Here is an 18,298-nt window from a genome sequence, read left to right on the forward strand (position 1 = left end):
ACCCAGAAGCTTCAGTGGGGACCAGGCTTTGACCATGGACTAAGAATGGCCATTAGGGAGGGTCTGGAGGGTGGGAGGCTTGGGAGGGGGCTCCTTATGCAGAGGCACCAGCCTGGCCATTGCCCAGGCCTGGGGTGAGCAGGCTGTGTGGAGCAGAGCAAGGCGGCTGGTCCGTCTGTCCACTCAGAGGGGTTGAGGAAGGCCACTATCCAGAGGGTGCCCCACGCCTGTGTGGGGGTGGCTGCCAGCTGAGCGGTGAGCTGGAAGCCAATGGGCCAGACCCTGAGACCGGAAGGACACCGGGCAGCCCCGGTCTTCCTCTGCTACAGAGTGGGGCTTTGCCTAGACAGCGAGCGGTTCTCAGCACAGGTCCCCGGACCGGCCTGGCCTGGGGCAAGGATGTGTACCAATGCTCCCAAAACCGTGACCCCGTGATCCAGACAGGACACCAGCTGCTCAGCGGGTGCAGAGATGCAGACACAGCCCCATGGCTCAAGCCAGGCCCAGGAGGCATCCTGACCAGCCAGCCTCATGGGATACTGCTCGCAGTCAAGGTTGGAGTTGACCTCTGCAAGTATCAGGGCCTCCTGGCAGCAGCCCAGGGTCTAGCAAAAAATATATATTCCTGGACATGAATGAGAGTTACGGCCACATCAATCATGTGTATAAATACGTCAGCTCAGATGCCACTGAACATGGGCACCTGTGGGTGCAAGCCACGTGCCGCCAGCCCACTGCCCAGCGGGGAGCCCCCTGGCCTCCAACTACCATGACCTGCACCCCAGACAGCCAGAAGATGGGGACTGAACCTATCACCTCTCACAAGGGTAGACTGAACTTGTCACCTCTCACAAGGGGGGACCGGGAGGTCTGAGCTTGCCACCTCTCACAGGGGATTTTCTAGAGATGACTGCTTTGCCTGCTTCACACTCTCCTTCCTCCGCAGAGTGCTCCTTATGAGAGGTCTGGGAAGACTCCCGGGGCTCAGAAGTGAAAGGGAAGTCGGCTGAAATGTGGCAAGCTGCCGGGCCCTCAGGCCTGGGAGTGAAGGGGAGGGGGTCAGTGCAGAGCTCTGAGCTCACTGACAGGCACTGAAGGTGCTGCTCTGGGTCACTCTGGGAGCCTCCTCGCAGCCCAGGGCAGAGCATGTGTTCCAGGGAATCTCCTGCACCAGGCCCTTGGTGCCACCATCACTGGAAAGCCTGGGGTTCAAGCCTGCAGGTCACCAGCATCACGTGACATAAGCCAAGGACAGAAAATGCCCCCGAACACCAGGAACTCTCCGCAGGGGTAGGGGGTGGAGAGGCGAGCACACCACTGGCGGCCGCAGCATGTCACTCGTGCCAACTCTGGCAGAATCACATTTAATAGAATGCCCTTCTGAAAACTCATTTCAAAATAGAGACGCTCTCCCCAACTGTAAAAGCCATAAAATGCAAAATACTTCTTTAGGAAAAACTGAATCAAAATGATGCCTCCACTGTACAAAATACCCGGGCTGCTCCGCCAGGCGGTCCTGGGCAGCGGGGGTCCTGGGCAGCGGGGGTCCTGGGCAGCGGGGGTCCTGGGCAGCGGGGGTCCTGGGCAGCGGGGCGGTCGCAGTCAGTTGTTCTCAATCTGCTCCAGATCCAGGTCACTGCTGTCCCGAGGGAGGGCACCCTCCTCCCCGGCACTGCCCCAGTCCCCGCTGCCCCTGCCCTCACGCCGGCCCGCGGCCTGCTCCCTGGGGGTCCACAGGCCGGGGCTGGGGCTGGGCGTGACCAGGCCCGCTAGGTCCTGCGAGTCACAGGGAGAGGACACAACAGTCTTTGCCTGGGTGTCATCCTCATCGTCATCTTCGTAGTCCAGGGAGCAAAGGCTCTTTGAGTTTTTCAAAGTCTGAAAGAGAAGAGCCATGGCTGAAAGCATTTCCAGTCACACAGGTGCCCCACGCCCACCAGGGCACCCCCAGTCACAGAGCACCAGGCCTTGCCTGCATGTCAGCACTTGGCTGCTCACCCGCCCTCGGCCCTACCAGCACCAAGGCCCCCCGGGCTTCCCCAGCGCCAGCTAGGCCCGACGGAGGATGCTGTGTCTGTGGGTACCTGATGCCTGATGAGCCCCAGGCACATGGGGTCTCGCTGTGGGCCTCAGGCCAGAGCCTCAGTCTCGTCCTAGGCAAGTGGACAAGGCCGGGAGAGCCCTGCACAGCGGTCCACCACACCCACCGGGCCCACTCAGCGCTGTAGAGGCCTCAGGCAGCTGGACCTCACCCTCCCCCCCCCCCCCCGCACACCACGCCGCCAGGCTTGCTCCCTGCCCCACCTCCTTCCTCACAGGCAGACTAGGACCACCTGACAGAAGAGCTCCCCCACTCCACCCCGATTCAGCCTGGCCCAGCCCTGTCCAGGGCCCAGGCCGCCTGGCACACACCACCCACAACATGGACAGTGCTCGGGACCTGCCCAGATGCCACACTGGACAGATGGACAGATGCTGTCCTCTCTCTTTGCTCAGGCCCAGTCAGCTCAAGCTCCAATCCAACCCAGACTCCAGAGCTCCCCGCTGACTGCAGACAGACCCCATCCACTCAAGCCACCTCTCCTGGTCCCTCCCACGTCCACAGCACTTCATGGCTGCAGCCAGCCATGAGCTTGGCCAGGCCTTGTGTCCCCACGCCGCTAAATGGCCAGCCCTCACGCTCCCTTCTGCAACACCCACTCCCACTCACCATACCCCATATCTGCCTCTCTTCCACCTGCTCAGGGTCAGCCATGCTGGCCTGGGACACAGCCCCACATGGCTGGGGCCGCTAGAAGGAGTGTGGCAACAGTGACATGGTAATGGCACACAGACCCCACACATGGCAAGGCTGGATGGGAACAACAGTGGCCACTTGGAGGACAAGCTCAGAACACGTGCTAACCAGCACTTATGACTGAACACTTCTCTAAGCAGCAAATGCCTCCTCTCATAGAAAATCTACTTCCTGGCTAGCTCTCCTGGAAACATCTCCACAGCAGATTGAGGTGAACAAATAGACACGCCCCTGGCCAGGACCAGTGGCTCACGCCTATAATCCTAGCTACATAGGAGGCTGAGATCTGAGCATCGCAGTTGGAAGCCAGCCCAAGCAGGAAAGACTGAGGCTCTTATCTCCAATTAAGGCCAGAAATGGAGCTGTGGCTCAAGTAGTAGAGTACTAGCCTTGAACAAAAGAGCTCAGGGCCTATGTTCAGGCCTTGAGTTCAAGCCCCTGGACCAGCACTCACGTACACACACGTACACACACACACACACACACACACACACACACACACACTTGGGACAGCAGATCTATTTGAAATTAGTACTTTGAAGGAAGTTTTTTTGTCTCCACAGGACAAACTGACACGCATTTTGTTTTTGTTGTCCAATTGTGAAAAGTAAATCTGGAGCCAGGCAACCGTGCTCCAGCTCATAAGCCTAGCTATCAGGAGCTGGAAGATTATGGTGCTCAAAGCCAGCCCAGACAGAAAAAGGCTCCATTTCCAATTAGTCAACAAAAAATACTACATTGGACTGGGAATGTGGTAGAGTGCTTGCCCAGCATGCATGAAACCCTGGGTTTGATTCCTCAGTACCACATAAACAGAAAAATCCATAAGTGGTGCCGTGGCTCAAGTGTTAGAGCACTAGCCTTGAATAAAAGAAGCTCAGGGACAGCGCCCAGGCCCGGAATTCAAACCCCAGGACTGGCAAAAAAAGTAATAATAATAGACTGAGGGGCTGAGAAGGTGGCTCAGTGGTAGAGTGCATGCCTTGCATGCATGAGGCCCTGGGTTCGATTCCTCAGCACCACATAAACAGAAAAAGCTGGAAGTGGCGCTGTGGCTCCAGTGGTAGAGCACTAGCCTTGAACTGAAGAGCTGAGGGACAGCGCCCAGACCCCAGAGTTCAGGCCCCATGACTGGCAAAAATAAATAAATAATAGACTGAGGCATGACTCAAGTGACAGAGTGCTCGCGGTAATCAGGAAAGCTAGTGAGTGCCAAACTGTGGCCCTATCCCGGGCACTAGAACAAATATACAGATCTGGGCAGGCACAGGGCTCAACACTCAGGAGGCCCAGCAGGAGGACTGCAGGGCTGAGACCAGTTACCTGACAAAACCTTGTCTCAAAACAGCAACAAAAATAAGTGACTCTGGGAAGAAATGTGCTAAAGAACCTATTTCTTAAAAATATGAGTGGCTGGGTACTGGTGGCTCATGCCTGTAATCCCAGCTATGAGGCTGAAATCTGAGGATCATCATTTGAAGATAGCCCCAGCAGGAAGGTTTGTGAGACTCTTATCTCCAATTAACTACTCAGAAAAAGCCAGAAGTGGCACTATGGCTCAAGTGGTAGAGCACTAGCCTTGAACCAAAGAAGCTCAGGGACAGAGTCTAGGCCCAGAGTTCAAGCCCCAGGTGGCCACATCTTGATCAAACAGTGTTGTAATGTTGCCTCCTTATAAGTCCGGGGCAGTGAGGGGAGGGGAAGTGCCCAGAATAAGGACCAGGGTGAGGAGGGGGCTGCGCTGTACAATTCCTTTACCATCAGACTTCACGACCCCCGGCAACGTCTCCCACACTGGGGGGGGGGGGGGGTCAGAGGTCAGCCTCAGGTGCTCCAGAGGGGTGCCAAGTCACAGGGTTCAGTGAACAACTCTCTCCCCCAAAATAAACCCTAAGGTTAAAAAGAGGGGCCACTAGCCGGGCGCAGGTGGCTCACGCCTGTAATCCTAGCTACTCAGGAGGCTGAGATCTGAGGATCGCGGTTCAAAGCCAGCCCGGGCAAGAAAGACCGTGAGACTCCTATCTCCAATAAACCACCAGAAAACCGGAAGTGGCGCTGTAGCTCAAGTGGTAGAGCGCTCGCCTTGAGCTGAAGAGCTGAGGGACAACGCCCAGGCCCAGAGTTCAAGCCCCACAACCGACCAAAAAAAAAAAAAAAGAGGGGCCACCTCTCACAGATACAGTACCTAAAACAAATGGAAAGTGAACCTGAAAACCCTCATCAATTTGCACAAACAGGTTTAAATCTGGGCCAGGGGCAGGGGGCCTTTTGGCAATTCCCCAAACATCCAGGGAACAGACAGACCCTGATTCCGGCTCACTGTAACACTGGGTGTCTGTCAGAAAGAGGCCCCACCCAGGGAGGATGAGTGGCGCTGAGACTAAAACCACACAGGAGATGAAAGTGGTCAGCCAGCCCTCCCCATCACAGCACTAACGCCAGCACGGCTCACACTCGCAGCACACACACATGGCCCACACATGCAGCACACACAGAGCACACATGAGGGTCTCACTGGAAGGAAAACAATGGAATCACGCCTGTCCCTATTCTGTAAGATCTGAATGCAGCAGAGCACAGCGTGTGGTTGGCTGCGAGGGTGCAGGCACCTGCGGTGTCCCGTGTGGAAACCAGTGTGCCATCCAGACAGCCCACCGCGAGAGGCGCTCCCCAGCAGGGGGGCGGCGGCGGAGATATCACACATGGCTGTGGCCGCCATGCGCTGCGCACACACATCCCTGGGGACTCAGTGGGGCACACTCAAGCTGCTCCCTCCTGGAGCCACGGGGCGTGCCATTCACAGAGACGAGAGGAGCGGAGACATGGTGAGCGGTGGAAGGCAAGGTACAGCCAGCCAAGGCCACCCATCACCAAGCAGACACACCCCTGCTGCTTCCCCAACTCCAGAGCTCAGTCAGCTCCTCCCCCATCAACCCCACGTGCTCCCCCAGCTCCTCTCTACTTCCCCGGACCCAGGCCAAAGCCACCGGCGAGCCAGCGTGCGGGGCTCTGTCCAGGTGCAGACCTGCCACACGCACTCCCACCTTCGTCCGCCCGCCCCTCGCCCTGAGGCCCACCCCCTCTCCACCTGCTCCCCAGGCACTCAGAAAGCCCAGCGCAGCCTCACCCGCGTCATTTTGAGGAAGTCCAAGGACGGGCGTGTCCACCTGGCACCCTCCCGCTGCCTCTTGCGCCGGCGTCTCCTTCCGCTGAGCACACAGGGCTGCGAGCGGCACCGGGGCAGGCCGTGGCGCCGGCCTAGCTCGGGCGTGGACGTTGGGGTGCTGCTGGCAGAAAGCAGGTGAGCACCCGTATCTGCAAGGTGTTCCTGGGAGAGCGACAGGCGGCGCCTGGAGAGCCAGCCAGGCTGCTCAGGGCAGCGGGGAGCTGAGGCCAGGCCGCCCTCGCTGCTCTCGACCCCACCGCTGCTGGGAGAGGCAGGCCGGGGCGCCAGGGGCGAGGTGGGGCTCCTGGGCAGGCCCAGGCTCCCAAGGCTGCCGCCACCGCCGCGCCGCAGCGTGGCGCTCCCGCCGCTGTTGCAGCGCCTCTTGGACACTGGAGTCCAGACCTTGGAGCCGCTGGGCCGCCACGGGGAGCGGCAGCGAGCCAGCTCCTCAGGCTCTGACAGGGACCGGCAGTGCCGCTTAGTCGGTGGTGCCACGGGGGGCCCTGTATTCTCACAGAGGTCCAAAGTGCTGCCCGGGCCTGGGCATGGGCCTGGCGACTCTGGCCTCCACTGGACACCGTCCGCATGAGCCACAGCACACGGGGCTGGCAGGAAAGGGCACGCAGAGCCTGTAGCCCCAGGGCTCCCAATAGGCGGTCCTCCACGCAAGGCTGGCCAGGGGCTCTTGTCTCCTACGGAAACACGAGGGGCAGCAAAGGTAAGCAGCTGGGGCCACTCTCCCAACCTGCAGGGCACCAAGCACACAGCCCAGCCAAACCAATGGAGCCTGCTGCTCCCCTGGCAGCCACACCGTGTGGCCGGGCACGGTGGCCGGGTCGACGCAGGACACAGGACGCAGACGCATCGGAGCCTTCCTGCCAAGCTGCTGTTGCGCTTGGCTCATCTTTGCAGAAAACCCCTGGTTTTAGGAGGTAAGTCAGTGCCTCCTCAGCAAAGCTGTTTCCTAAAAACAACAGCCCAACTCCTTCCCAAGACACCCTGAATCATCAGACTGCTTCCCACCAGAGCCACTTCCTCAAACAGCCACGGTCCTTAGTGCGAGGGGAGGCGGCCTCCGCCTCAGCAGAGCGGCGAGGCCCGCAGAGACAGCAGCCTGCCCCGCCGCAGCACACAGCTGCGGACCAGGGCAGAGACACTGGCATCTCTAGTTTCCAACACTGGTGACGGCTCCCTGCTGACTGGCGGTTCTGTGGGACACTTGCCCCACAGTGTGAGCAGAGTGGAGGGGGGAGCCCCCTCTGGCCCCTGTAGCCCAGCAGCCTCAGCAGCCCCTCGGGCATCTAGAGCTCCATCGGTAGCTCACAAGCCTCAGTGCCTCAAGCTCTGATCCTCCCTCCCCCATTACAGACCCACTTCCTCCCGTGTATCAGCTCTGGCACCCAGCCCAGCATTCACACCTCCTTGGACAGGCTCTTGGTCGTAAGGGTCCAAAGTAGCTCTTTCGATGAGGATTCAATGATTTGATTCCAAGTACATAAAACCAGTAGGGAATGAGGTGAGGAAGCTGGGTGTGAGTGACTTCTTCCAGCCATCCTGTGCCCCTTGCTGAGTGGAAGGCGCTCTCCACCCAGTCCCAGACAGCCTAGAGGTGAGAGAGGCCACCACTGAATGCAGATGCCTAGCTCTAGGTGAGCTGCGGAGATCTGCTTCAGAGAAATGCCTCACATAGAGAATGCTCTGATTCTGCCTCTCCTTGAATGACTTGCATCACCCGCCTCTCAGAAGCCTCTAAGACTTCCCCTAGATGGAAGGTTGAGGCATAGCTTCCCTGGATGGAAAAGTCTGGCTGGTACCTGAGCTTGTACCTGAGTGTGTCCCGATACGGTCTGCTCTTGCTTAGCCCCCACCCCAAGCATGAGGTCTTTGTCTTTAAAGACTGTGTAAGCTGTGCAAGGCTGCAGATCTCTGAGGCAGGAGTCCCTCCAATAAAGACTCCAAATTTGATCTCTCAAAAGGTGGCTTCTCTATGTTTTCCTGACAACGAAAGGCACTGTGGGAGACACCAGTCCACTCTGAGGAAAGGCACGTGCAAGCGCCCTGCTTGTGACCCAGTGGAAAGCAGGCAGGGACGAGGCGTCATGTCTCCACATGATGCAATGAGGAGGATGCAGAGCAGCAGCAGAGGATGGACCCAGCTAGGGCCTCCCAGGGTGGAAATGGCAGCCAGCTCTGCATGGCATGGGCACTGCGCACTGTACCAACCACTGCATTCGGGGCTGACAGGGGTGACCCGGTTTCGGAGGCCCCCTCTGAGGGGTGAGGGGAAGCCAGGGCAAGCATGGGCAGATCCGTGCTTGGCAAAGCTGCAGCAAGGCAACAGGTGACTATCTCTAGTGGCTAAAGGATGCTACAAGTGTGGCCATTACCTCCAAGGAAGGTGGAGGCCGCCTTCTGGCCGCACCCAAACGCCAAACGGCCTCCAGCAGGGAAGGGTGAGGCCTTACTGGGGGCTGACCCTGGCCGGTCCTGCGCCAATGACTACATGCAAGACACACACACACACACATACACAGAGAGAGAGAGAGAGAGAGAGAGAGAGAGAGAGAGAGAGAAAAGCTTCCCCTGGGCCTAACCACCCTGCTCATCCATGTATTATCCAGCCCCAAAGACTTTGTCAGGACTTCTGAGACACTTACCACCAACCTCCAAAGGGAACAAATGGCCACTTCTGTTCAGTTTCTCAGCAGAATACTGAAAGTGGTAAGAGAGAGGTTTCAGTACTGCAGCTAACACAAGAATAGAAAGGAGAAATAGTCATATGCTTATATCACTACAATAAACTATTTCTCCCTACACTTCCTTTCTGAGAATTAATGCAAAGAGCATTGATATATGGAACACATTAACTGGGTGAAGATGCATTTTTTTTGTGGGGGTGAGGGGGGTTGTCCAGTCGTGGGCCTGAACTCTGGGCCTGGGGCTGTCCCTCAGCTCTTCAGCTCAAGGCTAGCACTCTACCACTTGAGCCACAGCGCCACTTCCGGCTTTTTTCTTTTCTGCTTATGTGGTGCTGAGGAATGGAACCCAGGGCCTCAGGCATGCCAGGCGAGCGCTCCACCACTGAGCCACCTGCCCAGCCCTGAAGATGCATTTTGCGCCAAGCTGCAAGCCTGCTTCACCCGCAGCATTCTCCTGAAGCTCTGACATCTTTCCTTGGAGCAGCGCTGAGCTGCACTCATCTTTCAACCTCACCACTTCCTTACTTTTCAGCAAGAAGGTCCTGAGGCAGGCCCGTGGGGCCCTTCCCATTTGTGATCCTTTCATCATGAGAAGGAGCCTCAGGTCAGAGTGGCCCTGGTCTTAGAACGTGTAGCCACCACTGGACACACAGGCCAGACCAGAGTATGGGCGGTCGGAGTGGTGCTGGTCTTGGAGACGGCAGCCACCCCTGGACACACAGGCAGGACTGGATGTGGTGGGGAGGCACTGTGGCAAGCCCCATGAAGTCTCAGGAACTGTGCTGTTTCCATAGAGAGAGGCCAGACAGAGGCCAGACCTGGGGTCTCAGCACTCGGGAAAGCTGGTTTCTGGGGCCATGCCTGGGATTCTAGCCCTTGGGATTCTAGCCGGCAGAGGCCAGCTTAGGGAAAGAAAGAAAATTCATAAATGGAGTAAACTGAAAGCTGGGGTTTGTGATCTCTAGAAAGATGCTTATCAACAGACAGGATGTCATATAAACAGAAAGTTCTGGGCACGGGCTGCACCCCTAATAGCACAGCTGGAAAACACATGTCCACAATGGACCTGGGGTCTTGCAAGAACCAGGAGGCAGAGCAGGAAGGGCCGGATGTGCCTCGGGCCCAAGGTGTAAAACCAGGGCTTTAGGGAAGGGGCCTTGGGACTGGGGAAAGGGAACAAGGACAGGCTGCTGGGAGGAGCGGGGACCGGGAAGCTGGTGAAGACAGGGAAGACACAGTTCTTCTAGAGGATGTGGGCCAGCAGGTGCAGGCAGCTTTGCCAGGCACGCGTGAGTAATGGGTCCCGATAAACAGCACTGCCATCCCTGACAAAGACCCCGGCCCCGCTGCAGCCCCGGCACGTCCCAGCAGTCTGCCACACCTGAACCCCAATGGCGGCACACCAGGCGCAAGGACCCACACGCCGTCCACCCAGCACACAGCAGTGCTCAGGGGCTACACAAATGACACAGGCTGGCAGGCAATGTGGCTACAGCAATGGAGGTGCTAAATGTTTCATGACTTATAGTTTTAAGTTAAATATTTAAATTTATTTTGAAAACTGATACTTCAATTACTCAATGATCTTTAAGGAAAGCTAGACACCAGTGGTATTTGCCAGTAATCCTACCTACTCAGGAGACTAAGCAGTTCAAAGCCTGAGCAGAAAAGTCTGTGAGAGACTCTTAACTCCAATTAACCAACAAAAAGCTAAATGTAGAGCTATGGCTTAAGTGGTAAGAGTGCCAGCCTTGAACAAAAAGCTGAGGGACAGGGTTCAGGCCCCAAGACCAGGCCCCAGCACCAGCACAAAAAATAAATCTTTAAGGGTGTGTGTTTAAGACAACTTCAATATGTGAATCTACATTTTCAAGTGTAATTTTTGTTTTTGTTAGTTGTGAGGCTTCAACTCTAGGCCTGAGCACTGTCCCTGAGTCTCTTTTTTTTTGTTTTTGTTTTTAGTCAGTTGTAGGACTTGAACTTTGGTCTTGGGCACTGTCCCTCAGCTCTTTAGCTTAAGGCAAATGCTCTACCACTTGAGTCACAGCGCCACTTCCGGTTTTCTGGTGGTTTATTGGAGATAAAGAGTTTCACAGACTTTCCTGCCTGGGCTGGCTTTGAACCACAATCCTCAGACCTCAGCCTCCTGAGTAGCTAGGATTACAGGCGTGAGCCACCGGTGCCCGGCTGGCAATTTCTTCAATGAAGATGCTCAAGGGAAAAGATCTGCCATCATTAGTCACTAAGAGCTGCACATGAAAGTCACAGGGAGGTGCCTTCACACCAGGATGGCTGTGACCCTAACCCTGACAACAGTGCTCATGTGAACGGAGACATAGGAATCCTCAGCCCCGCCAGAGAAGATAAAACAATGTGGTCTGGCTCTTCTCGATGTTGAACACAAGGTACTGTAAGACCCTGGCCCTCCCCCCTAGGTATACACCCACAGAACATCCACTCAGGTCAGGTATGCACCCACAGAACATTCACTCAGGTCTGCACAAAAACTCATGTGAGAATGTTCACAGCAGCATCATTCTGAGCACACAAAAGTGCAAGCAGCCCAAATGTCATCTGCTCAGGTGACAGGAGGGAAGCTCTGAGGACCCCACCCCACAAAGACCCTCCAAGCACGGTGCCTGTGCTGTGTGGTGACTGGACGCTGGAGACCAGTCACTTCCTCCTGCACTGACAGCTTAACTGGCCAACGGGTCCTGAAGGTGACATGTCAAGTTCACTTTACCACCGTGGTGAGAAAATGAACGGGTCCACATCAAGTTCAGGTGTGGGGAAACTGGTGAGGAAAATCTAAGACAGACTCAACTGCCCTGACCCTCTAGCTGGGAGAAGCTGGGACTATAAGTACTCTGTGCTGGTCAGACACCCAGCCAGGCCGTCAGCTCATGACAGGAGGCTCCCCCTCTAGCACAGCCATCCCCCAGGACACCACAGTAGACAGTGCCCTGCTGTGGTCCCAAAGCTAACTTACTTACCGGGCCAGCCTGGAGGACCCTGCGGCTGAGGTCATCCAGTCTCTGGTTCTGCAGCTTCTCAGTGATGAGTGTGACCATGGTCAGAGCCTCTCTGTCCACACCAACAGGTGCTGGAGTTCCACAACATCGGATGTCAGAAGGCCCAGGCCATTGTGGGTCTTAGCTAAATCTCAGGGCTAGGTCTCCATTTTACAGATGAACAACCCATTTCTACAGGCTCCTCGGGGATGTGTGTCTCTGTAAAGAGAAATCACCATGTGACTGAAGGTAGATGTGGAGTCCCGTGTGCGCAGACTGTTTCTGGCGTCTCTGACTGACCAATACAGTCCCACGTTCGAAACTACCAAGTACATTCTCTCCTAAAACCTCTAGTAATGGGATCTTTTGGATAATGGACCAAGGGTGAGGTGCACATTAGAACTGGCCCCTTCCAGAGCCTGGTCTGAAACAGAAGGAAAACATCTCCAGGCCCTGCTCTCAAAAGGGCAATCAACTTGGGAAGAGCCAGTGACAGCGGGAAGTTCCAGCTGTGAGTGCCTCAGCAGAATGCCCTGGTCCCCAGCCCCATGCCTGCTCCAGTTACAGAGGCCCTTCCCTCCCATTCTGGCCCCTGAAGCTGGGGTTCCCACTGAGGGAGGTCAGGCAGGGAAAGCTCCACGAGCTCTGCACCGGGCCAGCCAGAAGCAAGCGGTCAGGCTGACAAAAGGGGATTCATGGTCCTGGCTCTGCAGCCCAGCGAGGGCCCACACCCTTCACGCAGCTGCTGCCTACCTCCCACGCACAGCTCCACCACGCTCAGACCTCACTACTGAGGGTGAGCTGCTGCCCAGGGCTGCCAGCTCAGGAAGCAAAGAGAGGCGGGAAAACACAAGCGGCAAACTGGGGAAAACCAACATAAGGCAGGAAACCCTCCACTTGTGGTGGGTCTTGCCCTCACCTGACAAGGTACACAAGACTAGAACAAACATGTGAAAACAGAACTCTTGGATGCTGAGAGAGCCAAGAGAAGAACCACCACCGAAGCAAGTGGGGCTTATCCGTCCAGGGCAAGGCGGGGGGCATGCTAGGGCTCCTGGACACAAGCCCTGCCTCCATCCAGTGAGGCAGCCTGAAAAGTGATCATGACTCATACCCATAGCACCACTTCTGGCTTTTTCTGCTTATGGTGCTGAGGAATCGAACCCAGGGCCTCATGCATGCAAGGGAAGCCCTCTACCACTGAGCCACCTTCCCAGGCCAAGGTACATCCAACTTTACAAATCTGTCACCAAGGGCTGGGAAGGTGGCTCAGTGGTAGAGTGCTCACCTTGCAATGCCTGAGGCCCTGGGTTCAATTCCTCAGCACCACATAAGCAAAAAGAAAAAAGCCAGAGATGGCGCTGTGGCTCAAGTGGTAGAGTGCTAGGCTTGAGCTGAAGAGCTGAGGGACAGCGCCCAGGCCCAGAGTTCAGGTCCCACGACCGGACCAAAAAAAAAAAACAAAAACAAAACAAACCTGTCACCAAAATAAGATCAACCGATCTAAGAAGAACATATGAACACTGTCATAGACGCCAGAATGATTTCAACAAGATTCAACACTTCTCATTCTTACATATACACAAAGCTGGGTGCCAAGTGACTCACACCCATAATCCCATAATGGAGGATCTTGGTTCCAAGCCAGCCAGGGCAGAAAGTCCAGAAGACTTCTCTAACCAGCAAAAAGCTGGAACTAGGTGTAGGGCTCAAGTGGCAGAGCACTAGTTGTGAGTAGAAAAAGTTGAGCAAGAACAGGAGGCCCTGAGTTCAAGCATCTGGTCAGCTTATGCTCTAACACCTGAGCCAAGCCTGTAACTCAAAACATGTCTGAAAGTGGAGCATAGTGACATATGCTACTCAGGCCACTGATGCAGGAGAACTGCAGAGTCCATGAGCAGGGGCAAGCCTGGACAACAGAAGGAGATACTATGGTTTTTTTTCTCTAGTAGTGGAGACTGACTCCCAGGGCCTCATACATGCTAGGCAAATCGCTCTACCACTAGGGCCATGCCCCAACTCATCCCTTAAATAAGTCACTTGACCAATGACTAATGCCCTGTTGCACATCAGTTATCGGCTATCAGTTATGAGCATGGTGTTTTCAGAACGTACTTGAAGAGGCCATGACACTCCCCTCATGGGAAGATGCAATCTAGTTCTCAACTTGGCAGTGAAAGGAAGGAAGCTGGGGACAGACTCCAGAGGAAACAATGCTGTAACTGCGTAAGACTTCCAGGACACACCCCAGATGTGCCAGGCCAGGCCCGGGAGCCCCTACTGCTCTTGTGTGCAAAGCCCGAGGACCAGGCACAACATGGACCACACTAGGCTGAGCTGCTTGAGAATCAGACCCCAGGATGCATGAACAATAATAACTTGCCATTACTGTTTGGAAAGCAAAAACAAAAAATGATGGTGCTTCCAACTCCCATCCTTGGAGGTAATTAGCTACACTGCTAATTGGGAACCCCAAGGGTACAGATCCGGAGAAGGGAGCCACATCCCTCCTTGCCACTGCTGGTGGCAGTCATCCCCCTGCAGGAGGTAGAGGGCAGGGTACTGCAGTGTCACACTCCACACACACTGCGGGAAGACACATCCCACGACACTCTGATCGCTACTTAACTAGCAGGGGAAAAAGGCTCAAGGGGTAGATGCCAAATGTGACAGAAAAAGCTAAGTAAGAGTGTAAGGCTCTGTGTTCAAGCCCAATACTGCCAGCACAACATATGAAAATAAAAGACTTTATTTATACCTATATAAAGGGTAAAGTCTGCTGTCAACTACAGACTCTGGGTGATAATGTGAGCAAAGATTCTCAGCCACACAGTGTACCACTCTGGTGGCTATGTTAGACAATGGGCCTGCAAGAGTAGGGGAAGGGGGAGTATTTCTATGCAATTTGTGGCAGGGCTAAAACTGCTCTCAAAAATAAAAGCGCTGTGGGCAATACCAACGCTTGGGAGGCTGAGACAGGAGGATCCTAGTTTGAAGCCAGTCTGGGCTACATAATGAGGTCTTGTCTCAAAAAAATAAATTCCTTTATTTTTCTTTTTGGCAGTACTAGAGTTTGAACCTGAGGCCACGCTTGCTAGGCAAGCACTCTACTACTTCTTAACTTTTTAAGGTTTTCAATGTTTCAGAAAGAAAACTCGGACTGAGAATGCGGCTCAGCAGTAGAGTGCTTGCGTAGCATGCATGAAGCACTAGGTTCGATTCCTCAGTACCACATACACAGAAAAAGCCAGAATTGGCGCTGTGGCTCAAGTGGTAGAGTGCTAGCCTTGAGCAAAAGAAGCTCAGGGACAGTGTCCAGGCCCTGAGTTCAAGCCCCAAGACTGGCAAAAAAAAAGGAAAAAAAGAAAACTCTTAAAATACATATACATAAACCTAAGGTTTCCTGTTCTATGTATCAGTAGAATTGTTTTCTCTCAGACTGGAGTCTGTGCACACCACATGTTTTGGGTTTTTTTTGTTTTTTGTCAGTCATGGGGCCTGAACTCTGGGCCTGGGTGCTGTCCCTTAGCTCTTCGACTCAAGGCTAGCACTCTACCACTTGAGCTACAGTACCACTTCCAACTTTTTCTGCTTATGTGGTGCTGAGGAATCGAACCCAGGGCCTCATGCATAAAAGGCAAGCACTCTACCACTGAGCCACCTTCCCAGCCCTGTGCACACCACATGTATGTAAGCAAATGTCTCTACAACTTGGAAGTTCCCAATGCATACACTCAAAAAAAAAAAAAAAAAAACTTGCTCTGGCATGTTCTCCATCTCGAATAAAACTTGTCCTTTCTGTGGTCCCCAAATCTAACCTGAATCAAGAAATGTGGCGGTCCACTCAAGGGGCACCCTGGCCTGGGCTGGCTGGTGGTCTGTTAGAGGGCGCCCTGGCCTGGGCTGGCTGACCGCTCGAGGGGCGGCCTGGCCTGGCCTGGCTGACCGCTCGAGGGGCGGCCTGGCCTGGCCTGGCTGGCAGGGCACTCGAGAGGCGGCCTGCCCTGGCCTGGGCTGGCTGTCCGCTAGAGGGGCGGCCTGGCCTGGCTGGCAGTCCACTCGAGGGGCTGCCTGGCCTGGCCTAAGTTGGCTGGCAGTCCACTCCAGGGGCGGCCTGGCCTGGCCTGAGTTGGCTGGCAGTCCACTCCAGGGGCGGCCTGGACTGGCTGGCGGTCCGCTCGAAGGGTGGCCTGGGCTGGGCTGGCTGGCAGTCTGCTAGAGGGGTGGCCTGGGCTGGGCTGGACTGGCTGGCGGTCCGCTCAAAGGGTGGCCTGGTCTGGCCTGGACTGGCTGGCAGTCTGCTTGAGGGGCAGCCTGGGCTGGGCTGGACTGGCTGGTGGTCCACTCGAGGGGCGCCCTGGGCTGGGCTGGCTGGCGGTCTGCTCGAGGGGCAGCCTGGGCTGGCCTGGGCTGGCTGGTGGTCCACTCGAGGGGCTGCCTGGGCTGGGCTGGGCTGGCTGGCGGTCTGCTCGAGGGGCGGCCTGGGCTGGGCTGGTGGTCTGCTCGAGGGGCGGCCTGGGCTGGGCTAGCTGGCGGTCTGCTCGAGGGGTGGCCTGGGCTGGACTGGGCTGGGCTGGGCTGGGCTAGCAGGCGGTCTGCTCAAGGGGCGGCCTGGTCTGGCCTGGGCTGGAGGTCTGCTTGAGGGGCGGCCTGGGCTGGGCTGGCTGGAGGTCCGCTCGAGGGGCGGCCTGGGCTGGGCTGGGCTGGCTGGCGGTCTGCTCGAGGGGTGCCCTGGGCTGGGCTGGCTGGCGGTCTGCTCGAGGGGTGCCCTGGGCTGGGCTGGGCTGGCTGGAGGTCCGCTCGAGGGGCGGCCTGGGCTGGGCTGGGCTGGCTGGCGGTCTGCTCGAGGGGTGCCCTGGGCTGGGCTGGGCTGGCTGGCGGTCTGCTCGAGGGGTGCCCTGGGCTGGGCTGGCTGGCGGTCTGCTCGAGGGGCGCCCTGGGCTGGGCTGGGCTGGGCTGGCGGTCTGCTCGAGGGGTGCCCTGGGCTGGGCTGGCTGGCGGTCTGCTCGAGGGGCGCCCTGGGCTGGGCTGGACTGGTGGTCTGCTCAAGGGGTGCCCTGGGCTGGGCTGGGCTGGCTGGCGGTCTGCTCGAGGGGTGCCCTGGGCTGGGCTGGGCTGGCTGGCGGTCTGCTCGAGGGGCGCCCTGGGCTGGGCTGGGCTGGCTGGCGGTCTGCTCGAGGGGTGGCCTGGGCTGGGCTGGGCTGGCTGGCGGTCTGCTCGAGGGGTGCCCTGGGCTGGGCTGGGCTGGCTGGCGGTCTGCTCGAGGGGTGGCCTGGGCTGGGCTGGCTGGCGGTCTGCTCGAGGGGTGCCCTGGGCTGGGCTGGGCTGGCAGGCGGTCTGCTCGAGGGGTGCCCTGGGCTGGGCTGGGCTGGCTGGCGGTCTGCTCGAGGGGTGGCCTGGGCTGGGCTGGGCTGGCTGGCGGTCTGCTCGAGGGGTGCCCTGGCCTGGGCTGGGCTGGCAGGCGGTCTGCTCGAGGGGTGGCCTGGGCTGGGCTGGGCTGGCTGGCGGTCTGCTCGAGGGGTGCCCTGGGCTGGGCTGGGCTGGCTGGCGGTCTGCTCGAGGGGTGGCCTGGGCTGGGCTGGCTGGCGGTCTGCTCGAGGAGTGGCCTGGCCTGGGCTGGGCTGGGCTGGCTGGCGGTCTGCTCGAGGGCCCTCCTGAGCAAGCCAGGGCACAGCAGCGGGCAGGCCGGGGAGGGCCGTCCAGCAGGCCGCGGCGGCCGGGCGGGCTCCCAGCCCCACAGCGGCCGTCACCCCCCGCGCGATCCCTGCAACGACCCACTAGAGAAAGCCACTCTTCCTGAGCCTGTGCGGGGTCCACTTGGGACGGGTGCCGCCCGGGGAGCCGGGGCCACGGAGGCCGCCGCGGCGCGGGGGGCGGCTCGGGTCCCGAGCTCTGGGAGGGCGAGGGCGAGACGAAGCCGGGCTCAACAGCGCGCGGAGCCCGGCCGGGCCCCTCGGGCTGGGGCGGCCGGGCCGCGGGCCTGCCCTCGCCGGGACTTACACCACCGCGGTCCACGCCGCTCCGGAGCCGGCTCCCAGGCGAGCGCCCGCCGCCCCGGCCCCCGGCGCCGCCCGGCCGGGCTCCCGGGCCCACAGGCGGCGGCGCGCGCCGGCGGGACGCGGCCCGGGCCGGGCGCGGAGGGCTCCGGGGCCTCGCGACGGGCGGAGGTCACGCGCGGGCGCTGACAGCGCGCGGCAACCGGGCCCCGCCGGCCCGAGGGCGCCCGCGGCCCCGCGCGTGGCGGGCGGGCGGACGCCGGGCAGGGTACCTGCGGCCGGGCGACAGGCTGAGGCCCGGCGGGGCGGGGGCGCCGGCCGCGCAGGCCGCGGTCCGCGCATGGGGACGACGCGCCTCAGCCGCGGCGGAACAAAACCGCGGCCGCCGCCCCGCCCACCGCGACCGCCCTCATTGGCCGTCGCCGCGGCCGCCGTCGCGGCCGCGAGCCGTCAGCCGCCCGCCCTCCCGCGCGTCGCCGCCGCCGTCGCCGCCTGCGTACCTCGGCCGCGCAGCCGGGAGGGGCGACGCCGGCGGGTGGGAGGGGCGACGTCGGTGGGCGGGGAGACGCCTGCGTGGGGGCGGGCACGGGGGCGACGCCAGCGGGAGGAGCGACGCCGACCTAGGTCGG

At 58.5% G+C, this 18,298-nt stretch overlaps 1 protein-coding gene across 5 annotated transcripts; it reads right to left on the reverse strand.

Moving 5' to 3' along the window:
- Window positions 1–1,350: 1,350 nt before the first annotated feature.
- Window positions 1,351–18,040, reverse strand: Fam53a (family with sequence similarity 53 member A). 5 transcript variants are annotated; one of them, XM_070021664.1, is made up of 5 exons: window positions 17,942–18,040; window positions 11,656–11,892; window positions 8,621–8,675; window positions 5,925–6,655; window positions 1,351–1,878 (listed from the first exon to the last, which is right to left on the reverse strand). In XM_070021664.1, exons 2-5 carry the CDS (start codon window positions 11,731–11,733, stop codon window positions 1,603–1,605), a joined length of 1,140 nt encoding a protein of 379 aa, XP_069877765.1. In that variant the 5' UTR covers window positions 11,734–11,892; window positions 17,942–18,040; the 3' UTR covers window positions 1,351–1,602. The 5 variants fall into 5 exon arrangements, with proteins under 5 accessions (XP_069877765.1, XP_069877766.1, XP_069877764.1 ...); XM_070021665.1 differs by lacking the exon at window positions 17,942–18,040 and adding an exon at window positions 17,674–17,762; XM_070021663.1 differs by lacking the exon at window positions 17,942–18,040 and adding an exon at window positions 15,492–17,652.
- Between the last annotated feature and the right edge of the window lie 258 nt (window positions 18,041–18,298).

This window comes from Dipodomys merriami, unplaced genomic scaffold (genome assembly GCF_024711535.1).
Source record: "Dipodomys merriami isolate MVZ:Mamm:240054 unplaced genomic scaffold, mDipMer1.0.p SCAF_143, whole genome shotgun sequence".
NCBI classification, from domain to species: Eukaryota; Metazoa; Chordata; class Mammalia; order Rodentia; family Heteromyidae; genus Dipodomys; species Dipodomys merriami.